The following is a 21,170-nucleotide window of genomic DNA, read 5'->3' on the forward strand; positions in this document are numbered from 1 at the left end:
AGCAGGCTCTGCTGAGCAGGGAGCCTGATATGGGACTCGATCCCAGAACCCTGGGATCATGACCCGAGCCGAAGGCAGAGGCTTTAACCCACTGAGCCACCCAGATGCCCTCTTTCCTTATTCTTTTCTTTTTTGCTTTCTTTCTTTTCTTTTCTTCTTCTTTTTTTAAGGCAGGGGCTCAATTTCACTCATCATTTAAGGTTAAAGAAAGAATGTAAATGTGAAATGTTAAGATTCTAGAAACAAGGAGGGACGCCTGGGTGGCTCAGTTGGTTAAGCAGCTGCCTTCAGCTCAGGTCATGATCCCAGGGTCCTGGGATCGAGTCCCACATTGGGCTCCTTGCTTGGCAGGGAGCCTGCTTCTCCCTCTGTCTCTTCCTGCCACTCTGTCTGCCTGTGCTCGCTCTCTCTCCCTCTCTCTCTCTGACAAATAAATAAAATCTTAAAAAAATAAAAAAGAAACAAGGAAAAAAGTTTATGTCCATTTTGCTTACAATTGTTGCCTTCCTTAAACTAAGTTTCTTGTTTAGCATATCGTTCTTGTGGGTACTTAGATATAAACTATCAACTCTGCCTTTGGCTGCTGTAAGGTCTAAGCCACAGAAAAGGATCTTAGTCCAGAAAAAACCTTTCCCACACTGTGGTGTAACTGTATTTTCTAGAACTGTGTAAAAGTATGGATATCTAGTTGTAGTCCTATATTTCTGATAGTTATCTCATACTGTAACACTCTAGGGATGATAGGGGATACCCAAAAGATCTTTTGCTCTTCTGAACAGACATGAATTCTGATTGATCAATTTTATCTGGCCTAATTTAGCTTATCTTTTCTTTGATGGCAATCATTGTAAATGCCTATAACTTTATGAATCATATTGCTTTATTTCCCTTCAAATCTTCTCATTTAAACCTTGTTACTGAAAGAGGCACTCAAAAAAAAAAAAAAAAAAGGCAGGTGATAGAACAACTGGGAAAAGGAACTATATTTGCCAACCTTACAAAATAATAATACATAGTTAGCTAATTGGAATTAAACATTTAAAAATCCATAAAAAACAAAAATAATGAAATAGCCCATCTTCATCCTATTTTTCTGGTAAGTGTTACACAAATGGGAAGTAAGGATTCCGCCCTTGTAGGCAGCTCTAGAGATGGCCCAGACCAATTAAGTTATAAGTAGATAAGAATATCCTTCTCAACCTTACCTCTTTATGCACCTTCCAACTGTCTACCGTCACATTGAAGAGAGCTTTGAGGGCCTCAATGGCACAGTCTGTCTCCTGAGGTGAGAGAGGAGGTCCATTATGGTCTATGGCCGATTCATATTCATCGGTCCACTTGATGCTAAAGGCACTTTCCAAGATCTGGGTTAGCAGCGGTAGTCCCTGGAGCTCATAGCGCAATTGTGACCTGATGTCGGTGTGCAAAAGTGACAGGAGGAAGAGCAAGCGCAAGTCAAAGCACTTAATGTCATTGATAAACTTTCGGTCCTTGCACTTTCTCAGGAGGTTACAGAGCTTTGCAGCAAGGTTAAGTTCCAGGCTGAGCTGCTGTGCCATCTGACTGTTGAACACTATGTTACACAGACATTTTAATGACTCCACAATAACTGGGAACTCTGACACCTTCTCCAAAGAATCATCCGACTCATTTAGCTTGGCTAATCGCAGCAGTATCTGCATATTTTCCTTGGTTGTCACAGGAACTAAAACCTTTTTGTCTCTGGAGAGAATGCGGAGAACTTCCAGGCAGGACACTTGACATGTTGTTGGGATATCCTTTACAAGGACTTTAAATATGCCTTCACAGAGTTTCTGAAAAACAAGAACGAGTATTCAAAAATCATTACTTGGCTTAAATGATTTAAAACAGAATACTTCTCTACCAATGTATGTAACAGCAATCAGATTCTGGCTAGAAAAGATTTTTCATTTTTTTTTTTTTTTAAGTCACACAATATTAGAACTGAAAGAGACCTTATATTTGCTGCACTTCTTCCACTTACAGATATGGAAATTAAAGGCCAGAGAGGCTGTACTGGGCCAGAGTTAATCAGTCGGGTCTTATATAGCTTTGTTCTCAACAGATTTTTCATATCAGAATACACAGACTATCAGGATAAAGGCAATTAGTCTGAATCATAGCTAATGGCTCAAAGTGTACATATCCATCTTGCATTTTTTGAAATTTAATTATTCCTATTATTCCTAAATTTAAGAACCACTGATCATTCTTTCAAAATTCAACAGCCAGCTTTCTTGTCCATAAACTGCAGGTCTGGGTCTCTCAAGCTCACACTGTACATGTGAAGCAAGCAGGTATAAACTACTCTCTTGCTGACCATTTTTGTACCTGTTACATCTTGTAAAAACAACAGCAACAACCAGGACTAACATCAGATTTTACAAAGTTTGTATTTACCTATTATCAGACTTTAATTCTTATAAAGAGGCTATCTTTGGGTCAAGCATGATGATAAGAATCCCAGGCTGTGTGTACCTTCTCAGTACTTCCTAGTTGTACAGCCGTGAAGTGGCAACTTTAAATGTATAGTTGACCATTAAATAGGGGTTTGAACTGCATGGGTTCACTTACACATGTTTGTTTGTTTGTTTGTTTGTTTTTATAAATACAGTATAGTACTATAAATGTATTTTGTCTTCCTTATGATGTTTTTAATAACACTTTTCTCTACCTTACTTTATTGTAAAAAAAAGGATACAATAATATATAACAAATAAAATATGTGTTAACTAAGTTATTGGTAAGGTTTCTTGTCAACATTAGGTTATCAGTAGTTAAACTTTCTGGAGAGTCAAAAATTGCATGCAGATTCTTTGACTGTGCTGGGGACTAGCACCCTAACCTCTACATTGTTTAAGGGCTGGCTATACTATGTTCTGGAGGTGGGAAGGAAATTAACTTGACAAGCCGAGAAAAATTTATAATATTGTCAACTCTAACCCGGCCATCTCTGATAACTAGAAGGGACTTTCATTCAATGTCTTATTATTATCGTTAAGGCATTAAAAAAAAATGAACACAAGTTTGGGGGGGTAAGTATAATGTCCCCATTACAGAAATATAAAAAACAGGGAAATTCTTCTCCAATGTCTGATCTTTCAGATCCAAGACAAAAAACAAAAACAAAACCACATTCTATATACTACTTCCTATGCAGTGTATTTCTGGAGGTGGAGTCAGATAACACTTGTTCCCATATAACTTTACTCAGGAGAGAAATCATCTACACTGCTGCTTAAGTTAAGAAACATGTAATAAATAAGGTATTATAAAATATTATATATGTGAATTTGGAGTTCTACATATTGAGTTAAAAAGACACCGTTACCTCCTTCCTTTTTAAACCAAAGAGAAGAGCAACAATAAAATACCCCCCACATAGTTGTTCTTTTCACAGATCTGCCTCACATAATGATCACTAGGTAGGTTTTTGCTATAATTTCAACATATTTTGAAAATTAAACCACTTTTTGGATAATGATTCTTTTCTCTCTCTTTTATTACAACCCGCCAAAAAAAATCAAGACATACCTAAAATACAACAAAAGTGATGCTTAATAGACACACTTACTGCTATACTCAACATAATCATTTTTTAGTCAGAGAACATTTAAAGAGCAAATTAATAAATCACATACATTTGGATGAACCATTAATTTTAATGGAAAAAATTGGGTTCCCTGATAACCTAAGGTACCAAAATAATTTTCAGAGTAAAGGTTGATTAGCAGGTCATGATCCCAGAGTTCTTGTATTGAGTCCCACATCAGGGAGCCTGCTTCTCCCTTTCCTCCCAGTCATGCTCTCTGTCGCTGTTTCTGTCTCCCTCTCTCAAATAAAATATTTAAAATACACACACACACACACGCACACATGCACACACACACACGCGCGCGCTAATTCACTTTTGATATAAATTTTTTTCTAACCACTTCAGCCCCCAACATTCTTCCTCTCCAAGGAATATCCAAACCACAATTTGCTGCAGTCATTTGGTGCTCAACACATCCTTCCTGTTACTAAAAGCTCTCTAGTAGAAAAACATTCGTAATTACACTAGCTAGTATATTTTACGTGCAGTAGACAGAAGGATTTATTCTTAGTCAATCTACTGATTAGCAGTAACCCATGCATATTGTTTTGACACAGCTACAATCATCTTGTGTACATCATCCTGTTCTTTTTAATTTTTAATTTAATTACCAGCATTTTTCCACATTGCCAGAATACTTATAAAAATAATTTTAGGGCGCCTGGGTGGCTCAGTCCATTAAGCATCTACCTTTAGTTAAGGTCACGATCCCAGGATCCTGGGACCAAACCCCATGTCAGATTCCCTGCTCATTGGGGAATCTGCTTCTCCCTCTCCCTCTGAGCTCTCTCTCTCAAATAAAATCTTAAAAAAATGTTTAAATCGATGCATTATTAAATGACTTCTGTTCTTAGTAAACCTCTAGAATGATATACAGCAGGATCCAGTAAGAAGAGTGGACTTATTAGCATTGGAAGGGGTGGTTTCATAATTTTAATAATTATGGTGATATTGTTTGCTTAATGTGGTGTAAAGTTTACAAAAGAACTTCTCATATATATCCTTCAATCTACGAAATGCTCACTAAATACTTACCAAATCATTGCCTAAGGACACTTAACTAAGAAGTAGACCAGGCCTTTATCTAGATCATCTGACTCCAGTGTGATTTCCACTCCAAGTCAATGATTGTACCATTAGTGACCATTTATTAACTGTATCTTGAGCATGACACCCTATTAGGCCTCTTTATTCATCTATACCACGCATTAACTGTTTAAGGCAGTGTTTGCTTCGGCAGCAAACATACTAAAACTGGAAGACTCGCTAAAGCAACCTTCTTCCAGCTCTAAAGTGATAAGCTTTTCACTGTGAATCTGTAAAACTAAGATCAGCTTTGGCTTTAGCTATGAGACAAGTAGAACATGCTATAAAGCATGTATGAACATTCAAATGATCTTTTGTGATTTACAGTTTTAAAAGGTGATTTCTAAAAATACTTTAAAAAACTCAATGTCAAGTTCTATACATAAAAAAGTCTTTGCTCAAAATATAGGCATCATAATTTACTATACTCTGGAAACCCAAAAGGTAGATGCTACTCTAAAGTGTCTACAGATTGGTGCCAGTTCACAAACTATTTGTTCCCAGACTACTGAGACAGTTACACAAATTGAAATAGGTATAAAAAACTGAATTTGCATTTAGAAATATTTATGGTAATCCAACTTTGCTGTGACTGTTGAAGGATATGATTGTTTCTTTTAATGTTTCACTTTCATTGTATTTTGTGAAAGCACTAGTCTACCACAAGTTCGGGAAAAACTGCAAAACAAACAAAAAACTCTTGGCCCTTCAACACAAATAATTTAAGAAGCACCGTTCAGAGAATGCATTTATTTTTAAATTTTTTTATTTTTAATTTTTTATTATGTTATGTTAGTCACCATACAGTACATCATTAGTTTTTTTTTTTTTTAATTTATTTTTATTAGAGAGACAGAGATCACAGGTAGGCAGAGAGGCAGGCAGAGAGAGAGAGGAGGAAGCAGGCTTCCCGCTGAGCAGAGAGCCCAATGCAGGGCTCGATCCCAGGACCCTGAGATCATGATCTGAGCTGAAGGCAGAGGCTTAACCGAGCCACCCAGGCGCCCCACATCATTAGTTTTTGATGAGAGAATGCATTTTATATTATATAAGTTTTCTTCAACTGTATAACTAAAGTAGTAAAACAAACTCTGATCCCAGAGTAATAAGGGAACAATATACCTCAAATATGCTTATCTAAGATTTAGTTTAATTGCTGGGCATTGTGTTGAAAACTGACAGCTGTCCACCAAAATCCATTCTTTCCTAAGAAGGAATGCCCAGTAAAAGAACTGTGGCAAGGCCCATGACTGCCTGGCTATACCACATTCCTCAGTGCTCTTCAAGGCCACATGCCTGAGCTCTTGCCTATGGAATGTATGTGGGCATGTGACATGACATTTTCGGGTTTGGGTCCCTACGACAGTAGGCATACCTTCTCCATTTTCTTGTCGCATTCTGTAACCTGGAAGTGGCAGCCCACTTCAAGCACGACAATGCTCAGATGGTGAAACACAACTTCACAACTTAGAAGGAAATAGGGCAACTGAATAAATTTATGCAGCAGAGTCACTCACCCATCTAACTAGAACTAATCAATCACCTTAGAACTATTACTTGAAAAGGTAATAAAACCAACATTCCCTAAATCACATCTGTCTTGGGGCCCCTTTGTTGCAACAACTTAAACTTAAAACGCCCTCTGAAATAGGACGTTTCATCAATAACCCATATAGAACCCCTTGTTCCATCATTCCGTAAGTGACAGAAGTTAAATTTCACCTCAATGACCCAGTTGTGCCATGGCTAGTTTGTATCTTCATTTGTTTATCTATTTATTAATTCACCAAAAAGACCCAAGTGTCTATTTAATAAATCCAAGGCAATGTCCTTCGTACTGGGTAAACAATGGCAAACTTCTAAGGAACTTAATATTGAACATGTGAGAATTACAAAGAAATATAAGCCATGGATTATTGTGACAATAGGTCTGATAGGTCTATGCTAGAATTCCTCAGCCTCAGCACTACTGACACTTTAGACTGGGTAATTCTCTGAGGATATGTATCTTCAAAATATTTAATAGCATCCTTGGCCCCTACCCACTGGATGCCAGTAACACCCTCTCACTACCTCTGCTCAGTCACAGCAATCAAAAATGTTTCCAGAAACTGCCAAATGTCTCCCAGGGAACAAAATCACCCCCTACTGAGAATCACTGATTTAAGTGTAAAAAACTATGATGGTACAAATCTAAATTCTATGGGAGGAAGTACACCAGTTCAGGGAAAGACTTCCTAAGGAAGTGGCATCTAAGGTGAGAGCTGAAATGTACATGTTTGATTTCCATTCAATCATTTAACAAACACTTGAATGCCTACTGTATTACTGTGTCATGCGATAGCTGTATACAGGTGAACAAAACAAACAATTCTTTTATGTGTTATGGGGATGGCAGTATAATGGGGAAGATAAATAAACAAAAAATTTTATTGTTAAAAGAGAAATAACAGGATGGTATGATTGAAAATAATAGGGGAAAGGATCAACTTAAGAGTGATATTTAAGCCACCTAATGGTGAGATGGTGCTAAAAGTGCAAAGAGTACTGCAGGCAGAGCCTGGTGTGTTTAAGGTCATGAAAGCCAGAATGGATGATGTTAGTGGCCGAGTGCTCGGAGATGTAACTGGAAAGTAAAACGGCCCCAGATCACGTGGAGTTTTATAGGCTTTGATACAGAGATTAGATTAGACTTTTAATGCTATGAAGTCACTAGAGGAGTTTAAGCAAAGGAGAAATACAACCCAATTAAAGATTTTTTTAAAAAATCACCCTGGTGTGGAAAATGGAGGGGAACAAATGCAGCTTCAACTAGAATGGAAACAGTAGAGAGAGAGAGAGAGAGGTGGATGGATTTGATGTATATTTTTGAGGCAGAACTTGCCATTTGTGGGGGAGAGCAAAGTTTCTGGCTTGAGTGGTAGAGTGCCATTTACTAAGAAAGGAGTGATTGCAGGAAGAATGGATTTTGGAGAAAATTATGTATAGATACATTAAGTTTGCAATGCTTGCAGAGATGTCAAGTAGAAAGTTGAACATATGTGGCTAAAACCTTAAGCAGCCATCAGGGCTATGTCTTCTCTATGAGTAAAGGTTGTTTGGAGCTACAGGAACAGATGGCCTGGAGTAAAATATATAGAAAATAGAGGGACTAAGGTAAGAGTCCTGAAAAATGCCCATACTTACGGGCTGGGAGGAGGAGAACTTGATAAAAGAGATTAAGAGTTGCAGCTAGAAGCAAGGGAAATTTAGGAGTGTGGCAAGTAGTTTAAGGATCTGGCAATGCTAGATCACCTGTGACCTTGATAAAAGCAGTTTTTGCACAGTATTTCGGAGATGAGAAAATGCAGAGAGAAGTACGGATCTTTCAGTACATGTGACTATAAGGAAACAGATAAATAGGATGGTAATAAGAGAGACTATAAGATCAAAAGAGAGTCTTTTTTTCTTTTTTTCCTTCCTTCCTTCCTTTTTTTTTTTTTTTTTTAAAGAGAAGATATATTAGTCCATGTCTGGATACTGAAGAGAATGAAGAGTTGAAATTAATCCAGAGGGAAATGGAGAACTTATTGCAGGGTATTAAGCAGGGGGAAGACATTAGATGAGTGCTTTGGAATCATCATTCTGATAGTAATATGGAGAATGCACAAGAAAGGGAATAGAGCCAAAAATGGTTAATAAGGTGAAAAATGAGGGTAGTGTGAACTAGGGCAGAGAAATAGAAAGCTGAGAGATTTTTAAGGGGTGTCTGACTGGCTCAGTTGGTACAGCACGTGACTCTTGATCTTTGGATCCTGAGTTCAAGCCAGACATTAGGCGTAGAGCTTACTTTAAAAAAAATGAAATAAAAGAGATTTAAGGAAGTAGAACTGACTGACTGGCAGAATGACTGGATGTCAAGGGTGGAAAAGAGACAATGAGCCAGATTTCTAATCTGGACCACTTGGTTGATGGAGGTATCAGTCATTCAGGAGATAGGGGAACCATTTCCTAAAGTTGGCAGCAAAAAGAAAATGATAATGCTTGGTAGACATTTCTCCATAATTGTTCCACAGTGGTCACCTCAAATAAAATACACCTAAACTCATTAACTAGGAGGGGGTCAGATCATAAGTCCCCCATAGGTCCACCTTTCCAAAACTCATACTCAACTACTTATTGTCACAATATCCTTGACCTGGGCTAAGAAACCTACTCTCTACTACCTATGTGAACATAAGTGCCTTTTCTCATGTTATTTCCTGCACTTAGAATGTCTTCTTAAACCCTCACCCTCCCAATACTTTGGCTTGTATCTTCAAGGCAAATGTCATCTTTGTAATATGTAGAAGTAACCTCTTCTACATCTACCAGTTTTATAGCACTTAACACACTTCTGACCTTGAATTATATGTATGGAGATTTCTTATCTCTTTCATCACTTTTGGGGGGGGCAGGATTTGTCCGATACTATTACTTTTTGTTCCACAGGTATAAAGATGCTATCAAATATGCTGAATATATACCCATATATATATATACACACATACATAGTAAGTGCTACATCTTCAAAGCACTATGTGTTAAATATAGGGTATTAGGTCCAGATAGGTCATTAAATCTCTAGGCTTAATTCCTAGGTGCCACTTATTTATTTGTATGATTTAGAATAAATTGGTCAACTTTTAAAATTTCCTTATATGTAAAACAGGTATGATAGTACCTCTTTCATAAGGTCGTTGGGGGAATTAAATAAGACAGTGTGCATGTGCTGCCCTAGAATAAAATAAATACTCAATAAACATTATTTAACATTATAACTAAAATGCATATACCATATATAGTATTACTATAATTTAGTGAGAGGCTACCTGCTGTAATAAAAAAATATGACTTTTAGGGGCTTCTGGGTGGCTCAGTTGGTTAAGAGTCCGAGTCTTGATTTCCACTTAGATTATGACCTCAGGGCTGTGAGATCCAGCCCAACGATGGGATCCATCCTGGGTGTGGGGCCTGCTTAAGATTCTCTCTCTCTCTCCCTCTGCACCCACCCCACCCCCTACCAGCTCATATGAGCACTTTCTTAAAAAAAAAAAAAAAGAATATGACTTAAGACTTCCAGAGTCAGTCTTCATTGTTTTTACCTGTAAAATCTGGGCAAGTTACTTGGTTTTTTTGAGCTTCATTTTCACTATGTGTAAAATGGGGATAATATATATTACAATGTTGTTTTAGTAAACGAGATGATGGTACACAGTAAGAGCTAAAATTGTTATGCTTCCAGGAACAAGACCTCTAATTAATAATCTCAGCCAACAGCAATATTTTGAAGGCTTATTTCTCTGATTGAAATAATAAGCCTATATGTATATTTGACATGTAATTTTCTCTCTAACGTCATTACTTATCAAAAAGATTAAATAAGCTGAGATTTTAAAAAATCTCAGCTTATTTGGGAAATAAGGGAAATACAGGTAAAGATTTATAGATTAATTTAGAATAAAAGTAGGCCAATCAAAATGAAACAACAGTGAACAGAGAAAGTGAACATTGCCAAAAACATGCACTAACATCTGTCTTATCTATAAGAAATAGGAAAATATAGTAACTTTCCAGTTCAGGGTACACACACAGAGTTCAACTTGGCAGTAACCATACGATAACTCACAGGTCAGAAAACAGCTGAAGAGCCAAACAAAATGAATGTAATTGACAGATCAGGATACTAAGAGTTAGAAGGGGCTATAGGGACTATTTAATATTAGCAAACATTAGCAGTGCAAAAGGTTCTATAAAAAAGTGGATACTGGGGAGAGTAAGTCGGAGAAACTTATAAAGCTTAATAAAGTATTAAAGATTCTCAGATGTACTATGGAAAAGAAACCTTTTTAATTTTTAAAAACTGATACTTCCTTTGTTTGGCCACAGAATTCTTTTTAAAAATAATACCTAATAAGGTACTCAGGATTAGGGAATATTTCTTTTATTTTACAGATAGGAAACCTCCAATGGAGGCTACATTGTTTGCTTAATGTAGCACAGAAAGCTACAATGGGAAGGGGGACTAAGATTCTTACCTCTCAGTCCTCCTCTTTATTTATTCAACTGGTATCAGATGATGTATAAGAAAATAAAGCAAAAGTGGGTGTTCTAACATTCAAAGCAATTCTGTGTTAAGCTAGGCCTGTGAAAGGAATTATTGAGGACTGATTTTTTTCCTCCTTCAATAAACAAACTTCAGTCCTTAAACATGGTCTATTTATTATCACTTTTTTATTATTAATGTTTCTGCTCTTCTATTTTCATGGTAGTGAATACCTATTCTTAGAGTCTACTACTTTCTCTTTAGTAAGAATGGACTCCCGCCCACCCACTTTTTGTCCATTATGTCCAAAACATTAACCACATGCTTGATTTATGCTCTCGCTTCAACCAACGCTCCTATAGTGATGGGATAGGACACTGCTCTTAAAATAGACTATGCATATTCATCTGGGAGATGTGGCACAGTGCCAAGGATACTTAAAGTCACAGGACAATCTTAGTACATCCTCTTTAACCACTGGTTTACTAAAAGATTTAGTTGGGGCAGGGTGGGGAAGAATTTGTACATGAAAATAAATACATTAAAACTCACAATACAAAAAGTCACAGGAATTTTTAAGATTAGAAAATAAGAGATGAAAGGAATATTGTAGCTAAGGCAGGGTCCATTGGTTGACACCTCCCTGGCCTCTCAAGGTTGTGCCTACTCTCTCCTCTGATGGATGTCACTGGATATATATTCCACAGGGATCTAATTTTAGTTCTTAACTGGAGTTGAAGGTCAGCCACCTAAATCTGATAGTTCTAAACTTTTGCCCTCTGTGTACAGCACACGTGAGTGTGTGAGTGTATGTGTGCACATGCAAGACAGACGGGGGGGTATTAAATTCTAAAATAAGATTACTATAATTAACAGTTGGAACAGTGTGGTCAGTTCTACAAGACAGACCTATTAAAAATTTCTATTTTACAAAAATATTAAACAATCACCGACTCACTGCCAGAATTTCTAACTGTGCTTCTAATAAAGGTTAGAGAAGGGATTCTGAAGGTCAAATTTGGCATTTCTTTATTAAAAGCTAAAGATGAAATTTTCTAAATGAATATTCATGCAGCTGGGTCCATTTGATATTTAGCTTACTATTTTATCTGTGCACTCTTGTGTGTTTCTTTTCCTGCTTGTAGTACGGGCGGTGATGGTAATTCTCACTTTTTATGTAATGGATACTGTCCTCGTGAGTAAGATTTTATCTCACTGCCTAAATTTCACCTCTACTTTCCCTTATGCACATGCACACTTTTCAGTAAGACAGTCCTTCCGGTTATGTTCTATACCATGGTAATTCTGCCAAAAAGACTGAAAAGAGTGCAGAGGAACAACAATTACATAAGTTTGGCTCAAGCTTTTTTGCTAATTAGCAATCCTGAGAAAGACATGTTGCACCATCAAGGGTTCATTAAGGGATAGGAAAGACTGCTTAGGTGTAAATGGAAACACAACATCACTCAGCTACCCATCCTTCCTTGACTGACGGCAGAAATGGGGATGTCAAACTTTTTATTTCTCTTCAAATATAGTACCAGCCAACTCTGCTTCTCTTAGTACTTAAGAGTCTTTTAATTTTTCAGAAAGTCCTTTTCTCTACTACCTACGTAAAACATATTTTAGTGCTTTAATATACTGGCAAATACAAAGTATCATCGTTTGTTGCTTATTATAATTTACCAAATAAGGGTCATTATCTCATTTAATCTTCAGCAAATTCTTAACACAAGCTGTAGTTTGATTATGCAATGACTAACAGGGCTGGAAGATGGGCATTGCTACAATGTATACCTCATAGCTTAGTGGCTAATAGAGATCATGGTCCCATGGATCTCTACAGCTGCTTTGCCTTTTTGCCTTTTTCAGTTTCTCAAAGTCTTTTCCTGTATAGTCTCTTTGGGATTTCCTTGCTTCGTGTCCAGTACCATCTACCTCATGACCTTGAACTATTCACTCTGTACTAATTACTCTATCTCCGAACCCCTGGTTCTCAGCTGTAATGGCCCAGGTATGTATAGTATGCATAGGTATGTATAGAATGGCCCAGGTATGTATAGGTATGTATAGAAGATAGGGGCATTCTGATGGTAAGCTGATGTTATGGACTGAATGTCCGTGTCCCCATTTAATCTGTCTGTTGAAGCCCTAACCCCCAATGTGTTGGTATTTAGAGATGGGGCTTTCAGGAAAGTAATTAGGGTTAGGGACCCTCGTCCAATGGAATTAGTGTCTTTATAAGAAGAAACACTAGAGAGCTAGCTCACTCACAGTCTCCCCCGACCCCCTCTCTGCCCAAAAAGGTTATGTGAGCACACAGTGAGATGGCAGCCATCTACAAGCCAAGAGAAAAGGCCTCAGAATGAAACCTACTGCTGGCATCCTGATCTTGGACTTCCTATAGCTTCCAAAACTGTGAGAAATAAAATTCTGTTGTTTATCCAAGCCACCCAGTCTGATGGTATTCTGCTAATGGCAACCAGAGCAGACTAAGATAGCTGAGAAGAGGGACAACAGAGAAGTTAAGGTGTCCCTATGTGACAGTTATGAGATTTTAGAGATCCTTTAAGGTACACGAAGACACTAATGACATAGCAGAAACTAAGCAGAGAACAGAGTATTGTTTTTCTATTTCCTAGTGCTACTATTTTCTGAACCTGGATCTGGAGCAATTTTCTTAATCTACCTAAAGCTAAATTTCCTCATTTATAAGACAGAAATGTATCTGTATCACAATTAGTCATTAGTTAATATAGATAGCATCTAAGAGAACATACAGTAAGATGTAATTCACCTTATATGTCACTTATTGGGAAACAGCACAATTGAAGTGAAGAAAGCACCTGGCTTGAAGCACTAGCTTTGCCCTTGTGGCTATGTGATCTTAGGCAAATTTCTTGAAATCACTTTTGCCTCATTTCTTCATCTCTAAAAATAGAAATAACATCTAGGGCTTTTAAATATTAAATGAGATTATATATTTAAAAATCTTTTGCTTGAGGTAGAGTAGAGGCTAATATATCTTACGTCATAAAGATGGCCAGATGAACAAACAGTTCAAGAAACATTAACAGGCATACTCTACACACGCACAATATGGCTAGGAAATTGTTATCTGTATTTGTCTTAATGGCAAAGCCACTTGAAAAAGGAAAATGTTGATGTTATAAACATAAAATTGCAATTATGTATTAATTTTATAGATTCTGTGGTGTTCACTTGGAATCTATAGTGTCCATTACTGAGCACTTGTGTACTCAGCCCCCATATAGGCACACAACTCAAAATGTTCCCAACTTAAAATTCAAGTGCAAGCAAATTATTCAAGAGAAATAAATTCTAAGTGACAAGAAGTCTATTTTGGGTTGGGGAGCTAAAAAGCGCATAACTTAAGTTGTTTATATATTGGGAAGACTGAACATGTGTAAAATGAATAAATAAGGAATGTAAATGTGTTTCAATGTATAGCAATTTAAGCTGTGTATTAAAAGACTGAAGGAATAAACTATACATAATTCAGCCAGAAAAATCTTCTTGATAAATATGAGTGTTAGGGGCGCCTGGGTGGCTCAGTGGGTTAAAGCCTCTGCCTTCAGCTCAGGTCATGATCTCAGGGTCCTGGGATTGAGCCCCACATCAGGCTCTCTGCTCAGCAGGGAGCCTGCTTCCTCCTCTCTCTCTCTGCCTGCCTCTCTGCCTATTTGTGATCTGTCAAATAAATAAAATCTTTAAAAAATAATATGAGTGTTAGGCAGTAAGTGGGGAAAACATGATAGAGACGGTATGGCAGAAAGGAGGTAGGAAAACATATCAAACAGTGGACAAAGGTAGAGGCAGAGAGGGATATGTGTAAAGTAGGGGATCAACCAAAGCAGACTTAGAGTTCATATAACCACAACCTTTCTAACAATTAAAGCTATCTGACAGCAGCGGCTGCTGTGGGTTTCCTGCTACTGAAAGTATTGAGTGTGATGACCCTTGGTACAGGATACCTTACTTAGAAGGAATCCCACAGTACTGGAAGATATTCTGGGTCCCTTACTACACTGTGAGTTCCCTGAGGAGGAGCACTGAAGGCAGAAAAGGAGACAGAGGACATGGGTTGAGTCTTAGCTCTTCCATTCATTAATTGCGACCTTCGGCAAATCAACTTCCCAATTTTTCATCTATAAATGGGGAAGCTGGGAACACTGGAGATGTCTGTTCAGTCAGTAAACTCTTTCAGGTCCCTAAGAATTTTTAATTAGTCAAAGGCAGACATGCATGTTCTCCCTTTCCTTAGTACACAATCAAACTTTGTAAGGAAGAAAAGAGCTAACTGCTAAGAAAAAGCAGCAGTACCTTTTTGGAAAACAAAAACAAAAACAAACAAACAAAAAAACACCCAAAACTGCAGGATGCCCAATCAGAAGGATGCTCCTTCTGATCAAGTACTACATGGCTTAAGGGGAGAGCTGACACTACATACTACCCTATCCAGTCCCACTGCAAAGCGTGCTCTTCTGTTTCCCGTCAGTGTCAAAGCTTTGCTTATGCTCTGCATCAAGTTTCGAATTTTAGAAGCCTAAAATCAGAAAATGAATAGAATCAATTCCTAAGCTATACAGCAGGTCAGCTGAATTATTAATGAGTGGCAGTAAGGCGTAGCACACGGGCTGTAGAGCCAGACTGCCTGGGCTTGGATCATGGCCTCCCACATCACTAGTTTAGGCAAGTAATTTCCTGTGTGCCTTTGTTTCCTCATCTGCAAAGCAAAATAAAAGAACCTACTTTATAGCCTGGTTGTGAGGATTAAACATGTTAATATCATACACTGCTTAGAATGATGATGGACAGGGGCCCCTGGTGGCTTAGTGGGTTAGAGCCTCTGCCTTCAGCTCAGGTCATGGTCCCAGGGTCCTAGGATCAAGCCCCACATCAGGATCTCTGCTCAGTGGGGAGCCTGCTTCTTCCTCCCTCTCTCTGCCTGTCTCTCTGCCTACTTGTGATCTCTGTCAAATAAATAAATAAAATCTTAAAAAAAAAAAAGAATGATAATGGACAGGTAGTGTGTGCTACCTACTAGTATTTAATAATAAGCTTTATTGAGCTATAGTTCATATATCATAAAGTTCACCCTGTTAATAAGTGTACAATGCATTGGTTTTCAGTATATTCACACATATACAACCATCATCATCACTATCTCATTTTAGAACATTCTTGTTACCAAAAAAAAAAATATCCACTAGTCAGAAGTTAACTCCCCATTCCTCTCTCTCTCTAGCCCCTATGCAACAACTCATCAATTTTGTTTCTATGGATCTGCCTATTTTAGATATTTCATATAAATGGAATCATACATTATGTAACCTTTGTGTCTGGCTTCTTTCACTTAGCATAATTTTTTCAAAGTTTATCCATGTTGTAGCCCTTATCAATAACTTTTTTTTTTTTGGCTGAATAGTATTTCATTGTATGGTTAACACGTTTTATTTATCCATTCACAAACTGATATATTTGGGTTGTTTCTACCTTTTGGTTGTTATGAATAATGCTGCTGTAAACATTCACATGTAAGTTTTTGCATGGACATATATCATTTCTTTTGTGTAGATACCTAAGAGTACAATTGGTGAGTTTAACCTTTTGAGAAACTGCCAGACTGTTTTCTAAAATGGCTGCACAATTTTATGTTCTCACCAATAAGGTATGAGGGTTCTGATTTCTCCACCTCCAACACTTGTTATTATCTGATTATTTTTATTCTAGCCATATCAGTGAGTGTGAACTGGAATCTCACTGTGGTTTTGATTTGAATTTCCCTAGTGATTAATGATGTGCTGTTATCATTTTGATCATGTGGTTTACTGGCCCATTGCATGTCTTTGGGAAAATGTCTATTTAGATCCTTTGCCCATTTCCGAACTGGGTTGTCCTTTTATTGAATTCTTTATGTAGTCTAGATACAAGTCTCTTACCAGATATGTGATTTGAAAGTACTGTCTCCCATCCTGTGGGTTGTCTTTTCATTTTCTTAATAGTGTCCCTAGAGGCACAAATTAACTTCAATGAAGTCCAATTTATCTATTTTGCTCTTTTGTTGCTTGTTCTTTTGGGATCATATCTAAAAATCCACTGCCAAATTCTGGGTCATGAAGATTTATCTCTGTTTTCTTCTAAGAGTTTTATGGATTTAACTCTCACATTTGGGTCTAATCTACTTAATTAACTTTTGTATATGGTAAGAAGTAAAGGTTTAACTTCATTCTTTAACTGGGACTTGCTAGTTATCACAGCACCATTTGTTAAATGACTGTTTTTTCGCCATTGAATGGTCTTGGCATCCTTGTCAAAAATTAGTCCCAGAGACACAGGGGTTTATTTCTGGACTCTTGATACTCTTTCATTGATCTACATGTATATTCATATATTTAATCTATCTGCATGCCAGTACCACAGTGTCTTGAATACTGTGGCTTGGTAGTATATTTTGAAATTGGGAACTGTGAGCCAAATTTGTTCAAGATTGTTCTGGCTATTCTGAATCCCTTTCAATTTTGTATGAATCTTAAGAATTGTCTTGTCAATTTCTACAAAGAAGCTACATAGAATTCGAAAAGGTAATTCATTAAATTTGTAGATCAATATGGGAACTACTGCCATTTTAACAAAAGTCAGTCATCCAATCCATGGACATGAAATGTCTTCCCATTTATTAGATTTTATTTAATTTTTTTCAACAACATTTTGTGGTTTTCCTAAAATTGAGTTATTTCTTGAGTCTAAGTTTTCTTGGTTCTTGCTCAAGGGCTTACTTCACATATACAACTTTTCAGAATCAGCTCCAGATTTATATTAACTTAATTCCAGTAAGATACAGAAACATTATTTCTACATGATACTATTCCCTTTCCCTCTTTTTGTAGCATCATTGTTATATATGTATCTACAAATGTTGTAAACCCAACAATATATCTTGATAAATATTGCTTTATATAATTTTGTCTTTTAAAGACCCCGAGGAGAAAGGAAAACAAGCATATACTTATAAATTTTGTTATATTAGCCTTCTTATTTATCATTTTGAATTCTCTTGATTTGTTCTTGAGGATGTGAGTTACTATCTAGACTCACTTCCTTAGTCTAATACAGCTTCGCTCTTATCCACTGTTGTGCCATTTAGCAAATATATTACATTTCTGTATGTTATTGGCTCAACAATGCATTGTATATTGTTTTATACAAATGTTTTTAAAAACCAGTTAAGAAAGGAGAAATATATGCATTTATATAGTCTTTTAAAATTACACAATTACCTTTACCAGTTCCTTTTCTTTCTTCATTAAATTCAAACTGTGGTTTGGGTCACTTGTTTTCTGACTAAAGAACTTTTAGTATTCTTATAAGGTGGGTCTGGAACAAATACTCAGTTTTTCATTTATCTGGAAATGTTTTTATCTTCCTTGCACTGTTAAAAGATAGCTCTGCTGGTAACAGGATTTTTCTTTAAGCTGAATGAGTATGTTATCCCACTGCCACTGGCCTACATTTTTGAGAAGTCAGCTGTATGTTTTGTAGAACTTCCCTTGTAAATGATGAGTCATTTTTCTCTTGCTGCTTTCAAGATTTTCTCCTTGTCTTTGGCTTTTAGCATTTTTGCTAATGATGTATTTGTTTGTGGATCTCTGACTTATCTTACTCAGAATTATTAAGCTTCCTGGATGTGTAGACTGTTTTCCAATAAATTTGGGAAATTTTTAGCCATCACTTCTTTCAGTATTTTTTCTTCATTCTCTCTCCTTTCCTTCTGCTACTCCCATTATATATAATCTGTTGGCATTAACGTTATCCCATATTTCTGAGTCTTTCTTTCTCTTTATTCTTTTTTCTCTGTTCTTTACCTTGTATATTCTCTATTGATCTATCGTCAAATTTGTTTATTCTTTCTTCTCCCAGTTTCAACCTAATGTTGAGCTCCTTTAGTGAATTTTTATTTGTTACTGTACTTTATTATACCTTTCAACTCCAAAATTTCCATTTGGTTCTTTTTTTCCCTTTTAACAATTTCTTTCTTTGTACTGATATTCTTTATTTGATGTGACATTGTTATCAACCCTTGCATTACTTTTTAAATCATGGCGTCCTTTAGTTCTCTGAATATAATTATAATGGCTATTTTGAAGTCTTTGTCTATTAAAGCCAACATCTGGTCATTCTCATCAACAGTTTCTGCCACCTGCTTTTTCCTCCAGTGTATAAGTCATTCTTTCTAGTTTCTTCACATCATTCATACATATATGAATTTATATATATATATATATATATATATATATATATATATACACACACACACACTTTTTTTTGGAAACTGGACATTTTATGTAACATACAGTAGCAACACTAGATATTGCATCTACCCTCTAAGACTTGCTATTATTATTTGCTCGGTGACTGGATGAGTTATTTTAATTAAGTATATTTTCCCTCTCCCTATCTACAGATGTTGCTCTGCAGGGGGCTCACCCTCAGTTATGCCACAGTCATGGTAAAATGACAGTGGGTTTGGCTGGCCCCTCTTTGACCTTCTCTTTCCCTGACCACACCCAGCTGTTAAGTTCCACTAACTACCAGATGATTGATCTATTGTCTTCAACAATGTCCTGGGTATAAATTGCTCCACAAACTGAACCAATCTATTAGGGCTCCTTTGAAGGGACAGTCCCTGAGGTCAGTATTTAGGATTTGTTCTAACTACCCCATGGCTCCTCCCAGCTGCCTCTTTCCCCTTTTCTCTCTAGCAAACTAGCTAGTCTTCTGGTTAGCCTGCATCTCCAAAGACTATCAGTCTCCCTCCAGTTCCTTTCGCCACAACCTGCATCCTCAGGCATGCACTTCACACTCTGTTGCAAATGATGTTGATTTCCTTTTGAGAGAGATTCAGAGATCTCTGCAATAAGGTCTACTTGTTACTCTGGGCACAATTTCTGAGCTCTGGTTTTGATGCTGTGGGCAAAGACAATGTCGTGCTTCTCTCTGGGTGAGTTTGATGAAGGAACAGAGAAACAGCAACCCCAGCTGTTCTCAGCTTACCTCTCCCAGAGTAGAATCTGCATCCCACAGGTGAGGGCAAGGGCAGCTGGGGCTCCTCTATAAGGAGGGGGACCCCACCATTCAACTGCATTCACCTAGAATTTAGTCTCAGCAACAGGTAGCTGGGCAGGATGAGAAATGCTGATCTTACATCCCTACTGGGAAGATAGCCTTCCACCTGAGAACTGAGGAAAGAGAGAGTTCTATGTTCTTGATTCTTGAACTCATCAGTCTGGAGAACAATTTCTATCTCACTCAGCTAATACAGCGGAAGGGAGCAGGTCTCAGTTCAAATACCATAGACTTTCATTTTTCTTACTGAGTTTTAGTAGATTTTCTTGAATAAGTACTTCTTATTGTCTGTATGCTCTTAGGACTATTTTCAGAGACTTTAAATGATTGTTTTTTAAAAATAATTTTCACCAGTTTCAGTGGGGAGCAGGTCTGTAGAACTTCTCATACTGTCACGACCGGAAGTGGAACTTCTTGATGAGTTTTTTGTTGTTTTTGTTTGTTTGTTTTTGGTATGAGAAAATGAATCTGAAACTCTAAAGTACAAATTGGAGATACTACTCTTATTATTCTGAAAAAGAAATCCTAAAATGTAATCCAAAGACCATATGTGGGCTGCTACATCTATGGCCTGCTAAATTGGAAGAGCTGTTTGATTTTTTCTCCCTACACTTAGTCTCTCAATGCCTTTGTAAACATCCAAGATAAAAAATGGAATCTGAAATGAAATTTAAATTATTTTGAACTCCTATGAAGCATTCACCTTGGCCTATGATACAATTCAGCCCTTCTAAGTCAAGTTTTATGCCAGATCCCAGCTGGACTAGAACTTCAGAAAGTAAAAGGTTTAGGATGCTTTTGTGTGTGTGCGTGCACACATGTGTGAATGTGTGTTTTAAAGAAATCAAAATGATGAAAATGATTATTTTTAAAGTTACTGTCTTCTAAGTAAGAGTTGTACTAGTGTCATGTAACAGAATATTCCCTAAGGTGAGACATCAAATAAAATTTGAGTCAAATTTACAAGGCATATAAAGCTCATTCTGTTTTAGCAAAAACTGGAGTTTAACAATTTCAAATAACTAAAACAAGTGTAAAGGGCTTTCAGGATAAATATCATACCTTGAGTTATTCCTAAGTATGAATTCACAGTATAGAATCAATGGTTCTGTCTTGGCACATTTTCCTTAGGAGAATCTAATATGGAAATTTACCCATTCATTTTCTAGAGTCTACAATGGCAATGTTTAGTATGCATCTATAGCTGAGAAAATGCCAAACCACACACCACAGGCAAATAGCCAACTTAGCAACCAA

General features: G+C 37.0%; 1 protein-coding gene across 7 annotated transcripts in view; it reads right to left on the bottom strand.

The window, feature by feature from the left end:
- RIC8B (RIC8 guanine nucleotide exchange factor B) overlaps positions 1-21,170 on the bottom strand; it is a 95,624-nt gene that overhangs the window by 60,175 nt on the left and 14,279 nt on the right. For all 7 annotated transcript variants that reach the window (XR_014314182.1, XR_014314183.1, XR_014314184.1 and 4 more), the window contains exon 3: positions 1,206-1,814. Coding sequence is in view for 3 of the 7 variants with exons in the window: in XM_082740571.1 (XP_082596697.1) it covers positions 1,206-1,814 (609 nt within the window). In the remaining 4 variants the exon portion in view is untranslated. The remainder of the gene's footprint in view (positions 1-1,205; positions 1,815-21,170) is intronic.

The sequence above is a fragment of the Mustela nivalis genome (genome assembly GCF_964662115.1).
Source record: "Mustela nivalis genome assembly, chromosome: 7".
Classification (NCBI taxonomy): Eukaryota; Metazoa; Chordata; class Mammalia; order Carnivora; family Mustelidae; genus Mustela; species Mustela nivalis.